Source organism: Pan paniscus, chromosome 2 (genome assembly GCF_029289425.2).
Source record: "Pan paniscus chromosome 2, NHGRI_mPanPan1-v2.0_pri, whole genome shotgun sequence".
Classification (NCBI taxonomy): Eukaryota; Metazoa; Chordata; class Mammalia; order Primates; family Hominidae; genus Pan; species Pan paniscus.
Window position 1 is genome coordinate 187717036 of NC_085926.1, and position 17064 is coordinate 187734099.

Consider the following 17064-nt stretch of genomic DNA (forward strand, 5'->3'; position numbering starts at 1 on the left):
CTTAAGCTATGTTAAACACTTTATGTGGAGAATCTTAGAAATATGAGGCTTCAGTCATAATTGTTATACATGACTTTTATTTTGATCTTTGCAGTTGAGTAAGGATTTTTTTATCTATTTTGTCTTTCACCTTAAGAGATGTGAACTATAATTTTTTCCATTTTATATCTGTAATGGTGAAGTGGCCAAAATGTGGGTTAGATGTTATTCTATTTCAAAGCTAGCTTGGGAAGGGGCGCAAAGCAGTCTGCCTTTAAATGTATTATTTCCAGCCAGGCGCGGTGGCTCACACTCGTAATCCCAGCACTTTGGGAGGCCGAGGCAGGTAGATCGCTTGAGCCCAAAGAGTGAGAGACCAGCCTGGGCAACATGGGGGAAACCCCGTCTCTACTGAAGAAAAAGAAAAATTAAAAAAAAAATTAACCGGGCATAGTGGTGGGCGCCTGTAATCCCAGCTACTCTGGAGGCTGAGGCAGGAGAATCACTTGAACCTGGGAGGCAGAGGTTGCCGTGAGACAGGATCGTGCCACTGCACTCCAGCCTGGGTGACAGAGCGAGACTCTGCCTCAAAAATAAATAAATAAAATAAAATGTGTTAGTTCCCCTTTGGAGCAGAAAGAAGTGGACACTTTTATAAGGTAAGGAGGGAAGTGAACAAGGGCAGGGGGTCCCCCTGCTAGCTTGGTGCCTTATCTACCTGATAGTTGAGTTGGCACCAACCCGGGCAGAAATAAGTTGTGAAAATGGCCAAGCAGGCAGACTTAAGATATGCCCTTCTGATGGGTGAAAGTCCCAAGGCCACCCCGTGAAGGTGAAAGTTCCATGGCAGGTGTTCTCTGGTTTGCAAATGGACTATCAGCTCTCCAGGAGAGATTTGTCTTGGAGCACACAGTTAGAACTTACCCTGCAGGGAGTATCTGGTGAGGAGGACGTGAAGGGTTATATTTGCGTTTCTGAAGGGCTAAGTAGGAAACAGGGAACGGAGGAAAGGGGACAGGATAAGAGAAAATAATAAAAATAATAGTAACTCATTCCTCTTTTCTTAGAAAAAATGGGAGTACTCAGTTACGACTACATGAAGGCAGAGGGAGGGAATAAAAAGAGGAGGCAGAATTTAAATAGGATTTTTTAACTCCTAGTCCAATAAATAAATGATGCCCACAGTTGTTGGTGTTGGACAAGAGTCTGTTTTCTGTTGCTTTTAGATCTGAGAACTGAGCCCTCTCCTTCACAACAAAATTGGCCTATTAATTCCAGTGTTACTTCATGTAATTTTTTTATTTGTCCAGAACTAAAACTATCCTTTCTCTATTGTCGACAATTCCATTGGCTAAGCCAGGTTTCAATTGTCTGCTGAATATCAGGAGCTCTGTGTTAAAATTAACTCATTCATTCTGCTTTGATTTTAGAAAACAGATAAACAACTGATAGTATTTTTGCAAGCATCTTTTGTTCTAAAGCATAATATGTATTGGTCTGTTTTGGTACTTCCATGTATGTATTTCATGTTAAAACCAAGAAGGCTGAATTTAGTAAATCCAAAGAGTTTCCCCCATCATTTTCCCTTTTCATTCATTTCTACTGCCCTAGGTTGGGCCCTCCTCATTTCTTGTCTGAATAGCTCCTGATGGGTTTCCCCAATTTTACTTTGCTTGTTCCCACCACCTTTGTATTTCTGAATACAAAGAACTGATTAGGTCTTTCCCCTACCTTATAATCCTCAGTGACACCTCTTTGCCTGCTCATAGTAGTTAACGGTATCTTGTGACATCCAAGGCTCCTCAGAATCTGGTAAGTGCCTTTCTAGCTCAGCCTCATTGAGTTCTGCTGGGCTACTCCTCCTCCTTCCCCCATCCCATCTATATTTCATCCACAGTTAACATCCCCTTGCTTTTACTGATGATATTCTGTCTTCATGGAAAGCCTACTGTTGTCTCCTGGCTTTTCCTTCCTTTCTTTCTTGGGTGCACAATCCAATTGGTGAATAATAACTTCTTTTTTAAGACCTAGTTTAAATATCACTACCTCTATGAAAATTGTCTTTCCTATTTTAATTTTCTCTTTCTTATCCCCAGCCAGTTCATCAGCTAATCTGGTGACTTCTCATCACCTCTACTGCTGGTCTAAGCCACTCTCATCTTGCACTTGGATTATTGGCAGGAGCCCCCTGACTGGTCTTCCTGCTTCTGTCTTTGTTCCACAAAGTCTGTCCTTCACGTAACAGCTACAGTAGTCTTACAGAAATGAAAATCAGACCACATCAGTTGCTCAAGCCTCTCTAGTGGCTTCCTATCTCACACGAAAAAAGCTGAAGACCCGTCCTGCTCTACAAGGCCTTGCGTGATCTGGGCTCCCTATTATCTCTGATCTCGGATCTTAACTCCTACCACTGCAGGCTTTGCTTACTTTTCTGCAGGTGCACTGGCCTCCATGGCAAGCATGCCCAGCCAGGACTTTAGCACTTGCTGTCTCTAGTACTTGGAACACTATCTCCCCAGGTATATATATGGCCCAGCTCATTATTTCCTCCAGACTTTTTTCTTTAATATCATCTTATTGAAGAATTCTTTCCTAACAATCTTGGAAAAAATAATATCCTCTTCACACTCACTCCCCTGACTCTTGGCTTTTTATACTCTATCCCCTTTAAATTTACCCTGATTTACTTTTTCTTCTAGCACTTATCACTATCTGACATAGTAGTTATTTGTTTATTCTAGAATTCTAGCATTTTTAGGGCATAGACTTTGTCTTTGTTTAATGCTGAATTTCCAAAACTAAAACAGAGCCTTGGTAATAGTATATGCTCAATAAAAATCAAATGTATTACCTAGTAGTTAATTGTTCTATCTCTGTAATCCCATAACACTTGCAGATGGTTCCTTTATACCCAGTGTATTTTGGTTGTTTTTGCTGTACTCTGCCTCTAGACTGTGAGCAACTTGAGGATAAAGATCGATTTTTTTCTTTCAATTTATTTTATATTTCAAGTACCATCCTAGGCAGCATGGATACATAAAATTCTGCATTCCAGGATTTTAAAGTCTTACTTCTATCTGTTCCCAGTACAGAATAAGGACCTAGCATTGTGCAATACATGCTCAGTAAGAGTTTGCTAGATAAGTATTGAATGTTGTACAAATGAGAAGAACTAGCTCTTATTTGTGGTTTATGATGGCAACTGACTAGCAGCTTTTAGTGTAGTCTCTCCTATGTTGTTGTTTTTATGTTTGTTTGTTTGTTTGTTTGAGATGGACTTTTGCTTTTGTTGTCCAGGCCGGAGTGCAATGGCGCAATCTCAGCTCACGGCGACCCCCGCCTCCTGAGTTCAAGCAATTCTCCTGCTTCATCCTCCCGAGTAGCTGGGATTACAGGCATGTGCCACCACGCCCAGCTAATTTTTTTGTATTTTTAGTACAGACGTGGTTTCTCCATGTTGGTCAGGCTGGTCTCAAACTCCTGACCTCAGGTGGTCCACCCGTCTTGGCCTCCCAAAGTGCTGGGATCACAGATGTGAGCCACTGCGCCTGGCCTCTCCTAAGTTTGTATTAAAATATTAATATTACAAATTCCAGAAAAAATTAAACTAAATTGGACACTCAAGCCATTGGCAGAATTTTATAATAATTTTATGCCCTAAAAGCCTGATAGAATAGAACTGAAAAATGTCAAAATGAAATGAAAGCTGCAAACACTAGCTATGGCTATATCTTGCTATGTTCATGGAAAAGTAAAAAAGCAAGAAAGGGCTTATATTAAAAACAAACAAAATCCTATCTATAGGGGAACATCGTTTTAAATACTCAAGAAAATCAACTTAGGAACTGGAAGAAATATTTAGAAGATTACTTTAGTGCAAATTAATAAGACAGTAACACTACAAAGTTGGGAAGACATGGCAAACCTAAAATTGCAGGCTGAGATGTAAAGAGGATTAGTAAAAAGGGATGAAGATTAAATAAGGAAGGACATTTGAAATGCAGCAGCAGAAGTGAAAGTATTATTTGTAGTAGAATAGAGCAGAATTAACTGTAGAAAACCATACACATACTGAAGACAAATTTAAGAAGCTGTCCCAAAATGCAAACAATAGGAAAAACTGCATAAAATATATGGCGGATAGAAAGTGGAGATCCTAAAGTAAGACTTAACGTGTTTCTGGAAACTGATACGAGCAGAAGAAACAAAAATACAATTGAAGAACAAAATGTATTGAGGTCAAGCATGAAAGTTAAAAGGACCCACCAATTTCCAAGTAACTTCCATTTTAAAAATCACATTTAGAGACAGTGCCACTTTATTTTTTAAAAAAGATAAACAAAATTCTACAAGAAACTATGGAAAAATAAGCAGCTTACTTAATTTAAAGAAATAAAATTCAGATTGACCTTGGACTTTTCTACACTGAAATGTACATTGACTCAATTATTCTGTTTTAAGAGATCTATCTAAATCCAATTTATATACTAAACTGTGCTATATGGTGTTATTTTTAACTGGAGTAAAATTTATACACAAGTTTACTAAATTATACTATTCTACTAAAAAGTTACGATTAAATAAATAATGGTATATCCCTTTTTAATACTGTGACAGCCACCACTTAAAATCATGTTTTAAAATTAGAACATGCTCATGATATATTAAATTATAAAAAGAATACCGTCTTTGTATTATATGCCCCTAGTTTGTGTGTATATATGTGTGTGTGTGTGTGTGTGTGTGTGTATGCACAGAAAACAGTCAACAATGTTAATAATGGTATGTATCTCTTGAGTAAGCAAGAAATCATTTTTTTCCAGAATTCTGTGTGCACATGTTTTGACAGTGATGAAATATTAATAAAAGGCAGATTGTAGAAAAAGAGAAGTTGGGGAGACGTTGATAGAAGTTTTAAATTTTCTGTAACGGCTTCTCATAGTGACAACACTACACGGCAAGGTACTTTATACCTTCACATAGAAGGTTTGAAATATTTGCTATCCACCCAAAGAGCTGCTGGAAATTTAATACAATGGGCTGGCATAATCAAAAAAGTTCTTAGCTATAGAAGATATTTTTTCAGGTATAAAATCAACTGAGTTCTTAATTTAATGCCTATAAGTAGGAGAAACCTACACAGAGATATAAGGTAACCCTGGGAATAGCAATTAAAAAATCTGTTTAGAATGGTAAAGAAATGTGTAAAGGAGAAAATAAGTTTGAGCTAGAAATGGAACCTGTGAAACAAGCAGAAGACCTAGAGAATTAATTTTCTTAGGAATGTGAGTAAGTGTTGTCATTTGATATATTGGTTATGAGGACTGATAAAAGATTTAAAAGAAATGCTTCACATATGACTCAGTATTAAGAATTAGATATATCAAAACTTTGTGGACATAGCTAAGAAGTACTTAGAAGAAACTTGGTAGAATTAAATGCTTATATTAAAAAAACATGAAAGTCTAAAATGAATGATATATGATTCTAGTTCAAACAAATAGCAAACTCAACCCTGGTTTAATTATTGCAGTCACATAAAAATAAAAATTTAAAGGTATGCAGATTTGAAAGGAAGAAGTAAAACTGTCCCTGTTCATAGGTGACATGATCATCTATGTAGATCGTAAGGAAGGCATCTACAAAAAGCTACAAGAACTAGTAAGTTTAGCAAGGTCATAGGCTACATGGTCATTATACATGAATTAATTAGGTATAAATACATGGCATAGTATAAAATGCATTAGAAACAAAAAGAAATTTTCATTTTTAAAAGTACTGTTTATAACAATTATTTTAAAATAAAATACTGAAGGATAAATCTAACAAAATAGGTACAGTATTTATACACTGAAAACTATAAAATATTTCTGAGTAAAATTAAAGATACTCTGTTTAAATGGAGAGATATCATATGCTCATGGTTTAAAAGACACCACATTGCTAAGGTATCAGTTCTCCCCTAAAAGACCTTACATATTTAACACAATCTCATGCAAAAATCTTACCAGGCATTTTTATGGAAATTGTAAACTGCGTGTAAATTTTGTATGGAAAAATCAAAGGATATAAAATAGCCAGAACAATTTTTAAAAAGAACAAAATTGCAAGAATCAGACTACCTGATTTCAAGACTTACTATAAAGTAGATTAACCCAAACAATTTGAAATTGATATATGGATAGACAAATAGATCAATAGGAAAGAGGGAAGTATTCAGATACAGACATGAACACATATGACCAATTGATTTTCAATAAAGAGTCCAAGGCAGCTCAACAAGGGAAAATATGCAGGTAATCTTTTCAACAAATGGTGTTAGAACAATTGGATATCTGTTAAAAAGAGAAGAATTATAAACCCTTAATTCACACCATATACAACAATTGACTGAAAATATAGTTCTAAATGGAAGAGCTAAGACAATAAATCTACTTGAAGAAAACATAGAAAATCCTCCTAATGTTAGGCCAAGATTTCTTAGGATATAAAAAGCAAGAGCTTTCAAGGGAAAATATTGATAATTAAGTATTTTGGGAAAGCAGGAAAAAAGCCAAGCTACAGGCTGGGAGAAAATATATTTTTAAATGTATATCTGATAAAAGACTTGTAGCCAAAATACATAAGGGACTTCTAAAACTCACATTAAAAACAAAAGCAACCTAATTGACAAATTACCCCAAATCGCCAAAATAACCCAATTAAAAAATGGGCAAAAGACCTGAATGGATATTTGTCAAAATAGGATAAGCGTATGAAAAATGCCCAATATCACTAATCAGGGAAAGGCAAATCAAACTACAATGAAATACTACTTCATTTAGAATGGCTATTAACAACAAGATAACTGTTAGCGAGGATGTGGAGAGAAGAGAACCTTTACATGCTTGCAGTGGGAATGTAAATTAGTACAGCCATTATGGAAAATAGTATAGGAGTTCCTTGAAAAATTAAAAATATAACTACCATGTGATCCAGCAATCTCACTACTAGGCATTTATCCAAAGGGAATAAAATCAGTATGTCAAAGGGATATCTTCACTCCTGTTTATTGCAGCACTATTTGCAATAGCCAAGATATGCAATCAACCTAAGTGTCCATCAAAGGATAAATGGATAAGAAAATGTTGTGTATATGCACAGTAGAATACTGTTCAGTCAGAAAAACATAATGAAATCCTGAGGTTGGGCATAGTGGCTCATGCCTGTAATCCCAGTACTTTGGGAGGCTGAGACAGGAGGATCACTTAAGCCTAAGAGTTTGAGACAAGCTTGGGCAAAATAGTGAGACCCCATCTCTACAAAAAACATACACCAAAATTAGCTGGGCATAGTAGTGCGCATCTGTAGCCCTAGCTACTCAGGAGGCTGAAATGGGAGAATTGCTTGAGTCTGGGAGGTCGAGGATGCAGTGAGCCGTGATGGTGCCACTGTACTGCAGCCTGAGTGACAGAGCAAGAACCTGTCTCAAAAAATAAAAAAAGAAATCCTGATCCTGTCATTTGCAACAACAGGGATAAATCTGAGGACATTATATTAAGTGAAATAAGCCAGGCACAGAAAGATGTAACCACAAGATCTCACTCAAATGGAATCTAAAAATGTTAATCTCATAGAAGTTGAGAGTAGAATAGGGGTTACCAGAGGCTGAGAAGGGGACACGGGGTGAGGGGAAATGGGGAAAAGATGGGTCAATGGGTACAATATTACAGTTAGACAGAAGGAATAAGTTCTGTTCTATTGCACAGTAGGATGACTATAGTTAACAGTAATGTATTGCGTATTTCAAAATAGCTAGAAGGGAGGATTTTGAATGTTCTTACTACAAAGAAATGATAAATGTTTAAGGCGATGGATATACTACATATCCTAATTTGATCATTATACAATATAGACATGTATCAAAACATCACATTTTACCTATAAATATGTACAATTCTTTTGTATAAATCATAAAATAAAACCTAAAAAGTGAAATTTCTGTGTTACAACGGGGGAGAACACAGTCTGTATTACAATTTTTTTAACTCAAAAGTTACAAAATATTTGAACAGATGCTTCAAAAAATATCAAATAGTTGTATAGAATTATATAACATGTTTGTTTTTATTTTTATTATATATAAATATGAATGAAATAAGTACATGAAAAGATGTTAAACATTATTAATCATCAGAGGAATGTTAATTTAAACCACAATGAGATCTGCATACATACCAGAATGACATCAATTAAAATAACAGCTGACAATACCAAATGCTGACAAGGATATGAAGTCCTCATATATTGCAAGTGACAATGTAAAATGGCACAACCACTTTGTAAAACTATTTGGGAGTTTGTTAGTAAGCATACACTTACCCAGCAATCATATTCCTAGGTATTCAAGAAAAATGGAAATGTACATCCTCACAAAAATTTGTACATGAATGTTCATAATAGTTTTATACACAATAGAAAAAAGTGGAAATAATTGGTGAGTTGACAAATAATGAAGTGCTATTCAAAAATACAATGGAATGCTGATACGTGCAAAAACCACAGATAAATCTCAAAAGCATTATCACATAAGATTATATACTATATTTTTCCATTTACATAAAATTCTGGAAAGGTAAAACTAGTGGAGGAAACAGGTACATGATTGTTGAGGCCAGGAGCTAGGGAGGGGATGAACTGCAAAGAAGCAAAAGATAATTGAAACAGGAATGGAAATATTCTATATCTTGATTGTAGTAGTAGTTGCACAATGGTGTACATTTGTCAAGCCATCAGCCTTTGCACTTAAAAACTGGTATACTTTGCGGAAAAGTATACCACATAAAACAAAACCCCCATACAAAAAAGAATAAATTAGGCCTTAGAATGAAAAGAATCTCAAGTCAATGTTGAGGAGCAATTTAGATGTGAATTTTTTAAATTCCACACAGAAAGAAAGATAGTAAAATAAGCCATGTGTGTTCAAATTTACAATTTCTGCTGACTTGAATCATCAGGGTATTTTAAAATCTTGCTGTAAATCAGATTCCCATGTTCCAATCTTGCAGAAGCCGGGAAAATTGGAGATGATGATGCTATTTTTAAGGGATATGGAAGTGGGCAAGTCTAAGGACTTGTTTATACACATAGACCAGGGAGACTGAACTTAGTACTGGGTAAAAAAAAATAAAGGTCATCATGGAACAGATTTGCAAACAATGAAGTAAACAGAGTAGCAGAGATTTGGCTTTGTAAAAAGAAAAAAAGCGATTGTGCCAGACCACTTCAGCGCCTCTAGTTGCTGAATTGCAGGACTGGTAGTTGAACCAAAAGCAATAAACATAATGCATCTTGGCTGTGGTCAGATATTTTGATTTAGTCAAATATGAAGCCCTCACCACTAAAATTGGAAAATATGGTTTGCAGTACAGATACAGTACTAGCTGAAAAGTGATATCTGAATTGTCCTGGCATGACGTGGAGAGCAGAGGAAAAAGAGAAGTGTACCACACTGGGAATATCACTTTTGTTGTTGTAGTTGTTGTTGCTTGCTTGTTGCTTTTAATTATTTTAGGTTTCAGATTCCGTGGGTACATGTTCAGTATTGTTACATGAATATATGTATATACATGTAATATACATGTATAATGGTGAGGTTTGGGTTTCTAGTGTACCTGTCACCCAAACAGTGAACATTGTACCCAATAGGTATTTTTTAACCCTCATCCCCTCCTACCTTCCTCATTTTTGGAGTCCTCAGTGTCCATTATTTCCATCTTTATGTCCATGTGTATCCTTTTTGGGTTTTTTTTTTTTTTTTCGTATTTTTAGTAGAGACTGGATTTCTCCATGTTGGCCAGGCATGTCTTGAGCTCCTGCCTGCCTCGGCCTCCCAAAGTACCGGGATTACAGGCATGAGCCACTGTGCCCGACCACATGTGTATTCACTACTTATCTCCCACATATAAGTGAGGACACATGATACTTGATTTTCTTTTTCTGAGTTGTTTCACTTAGGATAATGGCCTTCAGCTCAATCCATGTTGCTGCAAAGGACATGATTTCAGGGAATAGCATTTTGAATTTTGGGTGATGATCCTATGGTGTGTTTGAAGCATTAAAACGTTTGTATGGGTAGAACATGGGGTGAGAAATGTGTGTGGGTGGGGGTGGAGGGGTAGGGGGAATTAGAGATAGATAAGGCCATAATACAGAGGGCCTCATAAAGTCCTCAATAAACCGTGTTAAAGAGCAAGACTGTATCCTTGAATTCCCAGAGGCAGCTGGTGTAATCGTCCAGGCTGTCTTCCACCTAGCCCAAAGTTTTTTCAACTCTATCACTTGCTGCCTCTCCCTACCATTAAATGAGTAAGCAATATACTGAGAAATTAATAAAACTATGTTAAATAGACCACTTTTGAGCTCCATTTTAATGCTTGGAGAAGAGTATAAACATTGTAATTGATTCAGAAAAGAACCACAATGTTGGAAACTAGAAAAAGGTAAACATTTGCATGGCTGAGTTAAGAGAACAGAGACATAAGAAACTGTTATTACAGGACTAGGATAGACTCATATACCAGTTACTAAGCAGGTTCTTGGGCAAGTCCTTTCTGTACATTTATTTTCTTATTTATAAAATAGGGATGATAATTCAAGTCAATTATCTGTTATCTACAATTCTGAAGTTCGAAGAGCTCTGAAAATCAGAAGTTGGTTCAGTTTTATTTTGATTTCTTAAGTTTGTGGCACACTCATTTGATGGTGAAACCCAGGCTTCGTAGTCATTTATCAGTTAGTGTGAATATTTATGAATTCTGCAGAAATAATGTTTGATCTTATGGTGCTACCCTAAATTCTGCTGGATACATTTATATGTTATGCAAACTACTATTTTTCTAAAATCTAAACAATTCTGGATTCTGAAAATTCTGGCCCCTGTGGTTTCAGATAAGAGATAGTATGCTTGTAATACCTTCCTCTTAGGGTTGTATCAGGATAAAATTTCTTAAGGCAGAACTCAGTAAACGATGAAGCTATTATTATTTATCATTAATTAAGCTTAAAAATTAGATTCCCACCCCCATCCCCGAGAATGAACAAGAATTAGCACTTGGCGATCCTTAATCTTACTCTTAATGCTTTTATACTGTACTCTGTCGAGCTTGATTTATAGTATATCAGTTATTAAAATGGAATGTTTTCCTTAAGAAGCTTCTACTCTGAACACTTAACCTTCATTTCTGCAATCTTTACATACTTGGAAGGATACCTTATTTGCCTTTAGGTATTAGTTGACAGACTTATTTTTCAGTCATCTTTCCTAAGGGTCATCTTACGAAATTCATGGTTAGATTATGCATTATATACCTCCTAACGAAAACACGAATGGATATGCTTATTTTCTTCAAGTTCTCAATAAAAGGAAGTTCTTAACATGTCATAAAACAAGTTCTGTGTAAGTCTTTAGTTAAAAGCACTAGAGCAAAAATACCCATCTAGATTTCATTCAGTGTTTCCCAAGTAGAATTTTATTTTTGTGGTTGAAGTTTGGCGTGTTTCCTATTTCTCCAAGCTATATAAAACCCTTTTGCTGTGTCTAATCCATGGCCTGCGGACATGGAGGACTGATTTTGCAATACTTTTCTAGCATTGGGAAACTTCTAACTAAAAATTTCGTATGCTGGAATACTTGGAAGAAAAGGAAAGGTCATTTAAACAAATACTATATTTTAAAATGAAGAAATAAAGCAACATTTTAAATGTGTGATTTTTGTTAAGATACTTGCCATTAGTGAGAGTTAGGGTGGGACATATCAGTAACGAATCCGATTGCCACTATGGCTCTGCCCCCCCACCATCTTTCCTCTGGGAGGATGTTGGGGCCAACTTATGATTGCAACCTGTGTGTGTGTTTATCCTTTGTTTGGATACATGTTACTAGGTGCCCCACTCTTGGCCAGCAATTCCAGTGCCTGGGTGGTTTGCCTGAGCAAAGTGCCTGAGTGGGTAGGAATGTAGAGATAGGGCTTTGACCCAGAGCACAGGGATGATAAGGTTTACTATAGTGTAAGGATTAGAATGAAGGTTCTCTTCTGCTTCAGAAGTGGGAAGAGGAAGCAACACAGGATGGGATCTCTATCTGGTTCTAGGTCTCAGGCTTTCTCCAGCCCGTTTTGCCAACTTACAAGCAACTAACCACCACTAAAGTTCCTCTCCCTGGAGAAGGAAAAATTTCACTCCCTTGTGAGTGAGAAGATCTGCATCCAGATCCTTTCTGTGCCATGATTAGCTGTGCTACATCAGGCCCGGTGTTTTCAGGAGTTTAGGACCGAACAGCCCCTTTCAGCTCTTGCGTTCTCCTAGTCTATGACATCAGAAGGAAAGTGCAGGCGTTCAAGGGAGTTCTTGTTTTACAGTTTCAAGCGATCTGACATCAGGCGAAATCTCTTCACTCTCTAACAGATATTCCATCTTAAAAAAATCTCATGAACCCTAATTCCTGTGAGTCTCTCTAAAGTATATTAAAGTCTGGATTAATTGTAATCTAGGCAGAAATCTGTCTTTGTGGTTGTTGTTTAATATCACTCAGTACATGCCAATACTCTTCTTTCACTTAGCTTCTGGTAATCTATGAAGCTACTCATGGTTTCATTCATTTAAACCCCTCTCAGCCTCAGCTTCTTCATCCTAAAGGAAAATAACAGGAAATAATGGCATAAATGTGTTTTGACAAACATAAAACCTTTTGTAAACATGGGGTTTTATTTATGATAGCACAAAATATTAATATAACTTCCTCTAATAACATTGACATACGTCACATCTATAGTAGCCAGTAGTAAACAGGCAGCATGCAGCTCTAAAAAGTGGACAGATTTTCATTGTTCTGATTTGGAATGTAACAATATCTCCTGTTGGTTCTCTCCTTCCTTTCTCCACTGGCCCCAACTCTAAGCAGTATTCCACTGAACTGAAGAAACTCTACTGCCAAATTGCAAAGACATGCCCCATCCAGATCAAGGTGATGACCCCACCTCCTCAGGGAGCTGTTATCCGCGCCATGCCTGTCTACAAAAAAGCTGAGCATGTCACGGAGGTGGTGAAGCGGTGCCCCAACCATGAGCTGAGCCGTGAATTCAACGAGGGTAAGCAGAATTTGAATCTCTAACTGTTCAACCTCCTTGAAGGTCAAGATTCTGTGGGCATTTTTGTTTGAGACCCACCTACCTGATTCAGACTTCTGCACTCTGATGGCAGATCAGTCTGCCTTTTTTTTTTTTTTTTTGGCTGACAGTATCTAAGAATAATGATAAATAAATTCATGGCTTTCATAGTGGTTGAACTATTTAATATTAGTAATTACTAGATGACCTGAACTACTGGTTATCTTTACTCCTTCCTGCTTCCTTCTTTTTATTTTTCTTGCCTTTAAAATAAAATAAGAGGCTGGGTACGGTGGCTCATGCCTGTAATCCCAGCACTTTGTGAGGCCGAGGTGGGCAGATCATGAGGTCAGGAGATCGAGACCATCCTGGCTAACACAGTGAAACTCCATCTCTACTAAAAATACAAAAAAATTAGCTGGGCATGGTGGCGGGCACCTGTAGTCCCAGCTACTCGGGAGGCTGAGGCAGGAGAATGGTGTGAACCCAGGAGGCCAAGCTTGCAGTGAACCAAGATGGCACCACTGCACTCCAGCCTGGGCGACAGAGCGAGACTCCATCTCAAAAATAAAAAATAAATGAAAAAAAAATAAGAGGGTGCCAGGAGACTACATGGTAGCTATTCTACTTGGCCCAGGCTACAGTTTCTTCAGATTTAGTGTTTTCCCAGAAAGATTCTCAAGTCTAGACCAGTTGAGACCTGGAAGGGTAAGAGAAAGGAGCACCAAATGAAAGAAATAATGAAAAAACCAGAAGAAGAAAAAGGAAAAAAAGATGAGAAGGCAAGTAATGGGTAAGGGGAATAAATAGAAGGCCTAGAGCATACTGTGGCCAATCAAATAAAGGACTGGGAGTCGAGGGATGAGGTATCATGAAGGCCACCTTTAGACGCTATATCCATGAATAAGTCATGCCTCATATTCTACATCTCAGATCCTACAACAATTTAGCAGAAAAGGTCAGCAATGCCAAGAGTTCCCTTAGATCTGATATTATAGTTCCATGAAGGGAGACTAAATAGAGAGTGCTGAAAAGTGGAAGGTAAGAGCAGGATAAAGCATAAGCAATCCTCAAAGAGTATTGAGGGTGCCAAAGGTGTTGGGGGTTAGGATACTTTATAGAAAAAATATTAAAATATAAGGATTGATAAATACAGAGAATATAATTGTAGAGAAAATCAATGGAAGAAGAAAGAGAATGGATCGGAATTTAAAAGAAGAAAATAAAGTCAAAATTCTCTTTAAAAAACTACTTTTTACACATTAATTTCGAGTCCTTGCCCACATGGCCACATTATCCGTACATTTATGTCTTGCTTTTCACTTAACAATCTGCCATAAAGAATATTGCAATATAGATAGACTTCATTATCAGCCTCCCTAACTTGGTATTTCACCAAGACAACATAGTATTTGTAAGCGTTTTCCCATTTTTTAAACATAAAAATTGTTTTTAGTTTTAACCATAATAGATGATGCAGCAGAGAACATTTTGATATGCTTCACTTTTTACTTTGATTGAATGGTTTTTGTAGACTGGGACTGTAGGACCCAAGAGCTGTTAAAAACAGCTTTACGGGTCCCAGTTCTTGGAGCATCTTCTCTTTTCTGGAGCTCTGCTAAATATCACAATTTTATGAAACTTTACTCAGTCTCTTTTTTAAAATTGCATCCCTTTTCTTACACCCAACTTGGGACTCCTTCAACACACAAACACCAGAATGTTTCTTATCTTTATAATCAACACAATGTTTAAAAGTTGAGGAGGAGGAAAGAAGAAGAAGTGGAAGTCATATCCTTGCTATCTTCTGCTTCTCAGTGTATTTGCTGGTCAGACTTTTGGGCAGCATTTTCTCAGTTAAACTGATTTTTTTTTTTAATTAATTTGCTTATTTCCCTTTCGTTTTCCAGGAAGCTGGCAAAATTTCCTCCACGATGAGGTCAGAGATGTAGTTATAGAGTTCCATAAAGCTTGAATCATTAATCTTAAACTCCAGATTATAGGACTGTTCCCTTAACTGTAGATGTGCATTCCAGCCCTTTCTGTTGCTATAAAGGTTATGACACCTTCATGTATTTGATATCTGGCTATGGGATCTGTTCGTTTCTTCAAGGATGCACATTTTCTTTATTATACAGACTATTTCTTTTGCCACCAACATCCTGTTCATGCAATTTCATTTTATTTTCTTTATTTTTAAGGTAAAGAACTAACTCTTTTATCGTTTTCTGCTCTGCAGGACAGATTGCCCCTCCTAGTCATTTGATTCGAGTAGAGGGGAACAGCCATGCCCAGTATGTAGAAGATCCCATCACAGGAAGACAGAGTGTGCTGGTACCTTATGAGCCACCCCAGGTAAAAAGCAAACCAAACCAAAAAACAACACCTCTATGGACTGAGTAGACTTGAGAGAACATCTGTTTCAGCAACAGCAATGTTTCTAGCATCTATCACTGTCTCAGTTCTTGTCATCAAATATGTAATATTTTTGTATTTTTTTCTACCTATTCTCCACATGCTTTCCCTTCAGAATACCTAAATATGCACTGAATCAACTTGGTAACATGGCTCTGTGTCCATATTCCCATCTTAAGGGCAGATAACAATTGAACTGGCAATTGGGTGTATACATGAGATTGTTTTATCCAACTGGCAATTGGACAGGTAGTGGATAAGCAATAGTAGTGGATGCAAGTGTTACCATAAGTGGGAAAGCCTAAGAGGGATCTCTTAGCTGAAGTTTGAATGAACAGATGATAGATTTGTAAGTCTGTTGCATGAAGCAGAGTAGTGTGGTTGAAAGTACACTGGTGTAACAGGACCCAAGTTCTTTGGTTTGCAGGCTTGCTGTGTGGACCTTCGGCAACTCTCTCTCTCTAGGCTTCAGTTGCCTTACCCATACGTATGTACTTTGGACTAGATTATGTTTAATTCTGAGAACATTTTGAGCTCTAAGATGTTATTAATGGAAGTGTATATTCAAATCTATATTGTACTGTTTTATCCACACAGGGAAAATATTCTTGGAGCATTGCTACTGTTTTTGGCAATTATTCCCAGTTTTCCCTTTTCAGTGATATTCATGAAGGTGGTATAGCCTATTTGAATTACATGATGTGGATCAGCTTACAAACGAACAGGATCAAAGATCACAAAATGTTAAAGCCTGTCTCACCTAAGGTAGTGTTCAGTGTTGCAAACGTTAGCTTTAAGCTTCCCCGCAGGCAAGATGAAGAAAAATCTACAACAGGGTTCAGAGTTTGCCCTTTTAGGAGGAAGTGTATCACTTCATCAGAAGTGGAATTCCTTAAATAGAGGGAAGAACTGAGAAGGAACAACGTCAGTTTAAACCATTGTTAACACAGATTATTTTCCCCTTGTTTTCAGGTTGGCACTGAATTCACGACAGTCTTGTACAATTTCATGTGTAACAGCAGTTGTGTTGGAGGGATGAACCGCCGTCCAATTTTAATCATTGTTACTCTGGAAACCAGAGAGTAAGTGGCATATGTAAAATTGTCATTCTACACAAAAAATCACGAGCAGAGGGCAAAGTGAAATCGTGGCTGCTTTATCATTAATTTTGCATGTGCAGCGGAGAGCTTGTCCTTTGTGCTTTAAATCCTTGCTACAAACGGTTACATAAAAGATCTAAGAAAGTGGAGACAAAGGAAGGTGGGTAAAGTTAGAAGGAAAAAAAGAGCTAGAACAGTGTGCAAGTCACTTCATACCTGAATTCTTGACATTTGACTGGAATTGTTCTGATTAGACCATGGTCCTCAAGGCATTTCACAGTTTTTTTTAAGTCTGCGCTGCCTCAGGGGATTTTATCCTTGAGACATCCACTGGCTTAACTCAAGTTTCCTTCAAAATATATAGCTAAATACAGCTGTTCAGCTAATAGCTCAGAGGTTCTTTGGAGAACAAATGGAATGTTATT

The 17064-nt window shown here is 37.1% G+C and overlaps 1 protein-coding gene across 5 annotated transcripts in view; it reads left to right on the plus strand.

The window, feature by feature from the left end:
- The window catches only part of TP63 (tumor protein p63), a 300635-nt gene that overhangs the window by 254704 nt on the left and 28867 nt on the right, over nt 1–17064 (plus strand). For all 5 annotated transcript variants that reach the window (XM_055110786.2, XM_055110784.1, XM_055110783.2 and 2 more), the window contains 3 exons: nt 12920–13106; nt 15364–15479; nt 16512–16621. In XM_055110786.2, coding sequence (XP_054966761.1) covers nt 12920–13106; nt 15364–15479; nt 16512–16621 — 413 coding nt within the window. The remainder of the gene's footprint in view (nt 1–12919; nt 13107–15363; nt 15480–16511; nt 16622–17064) is intronic.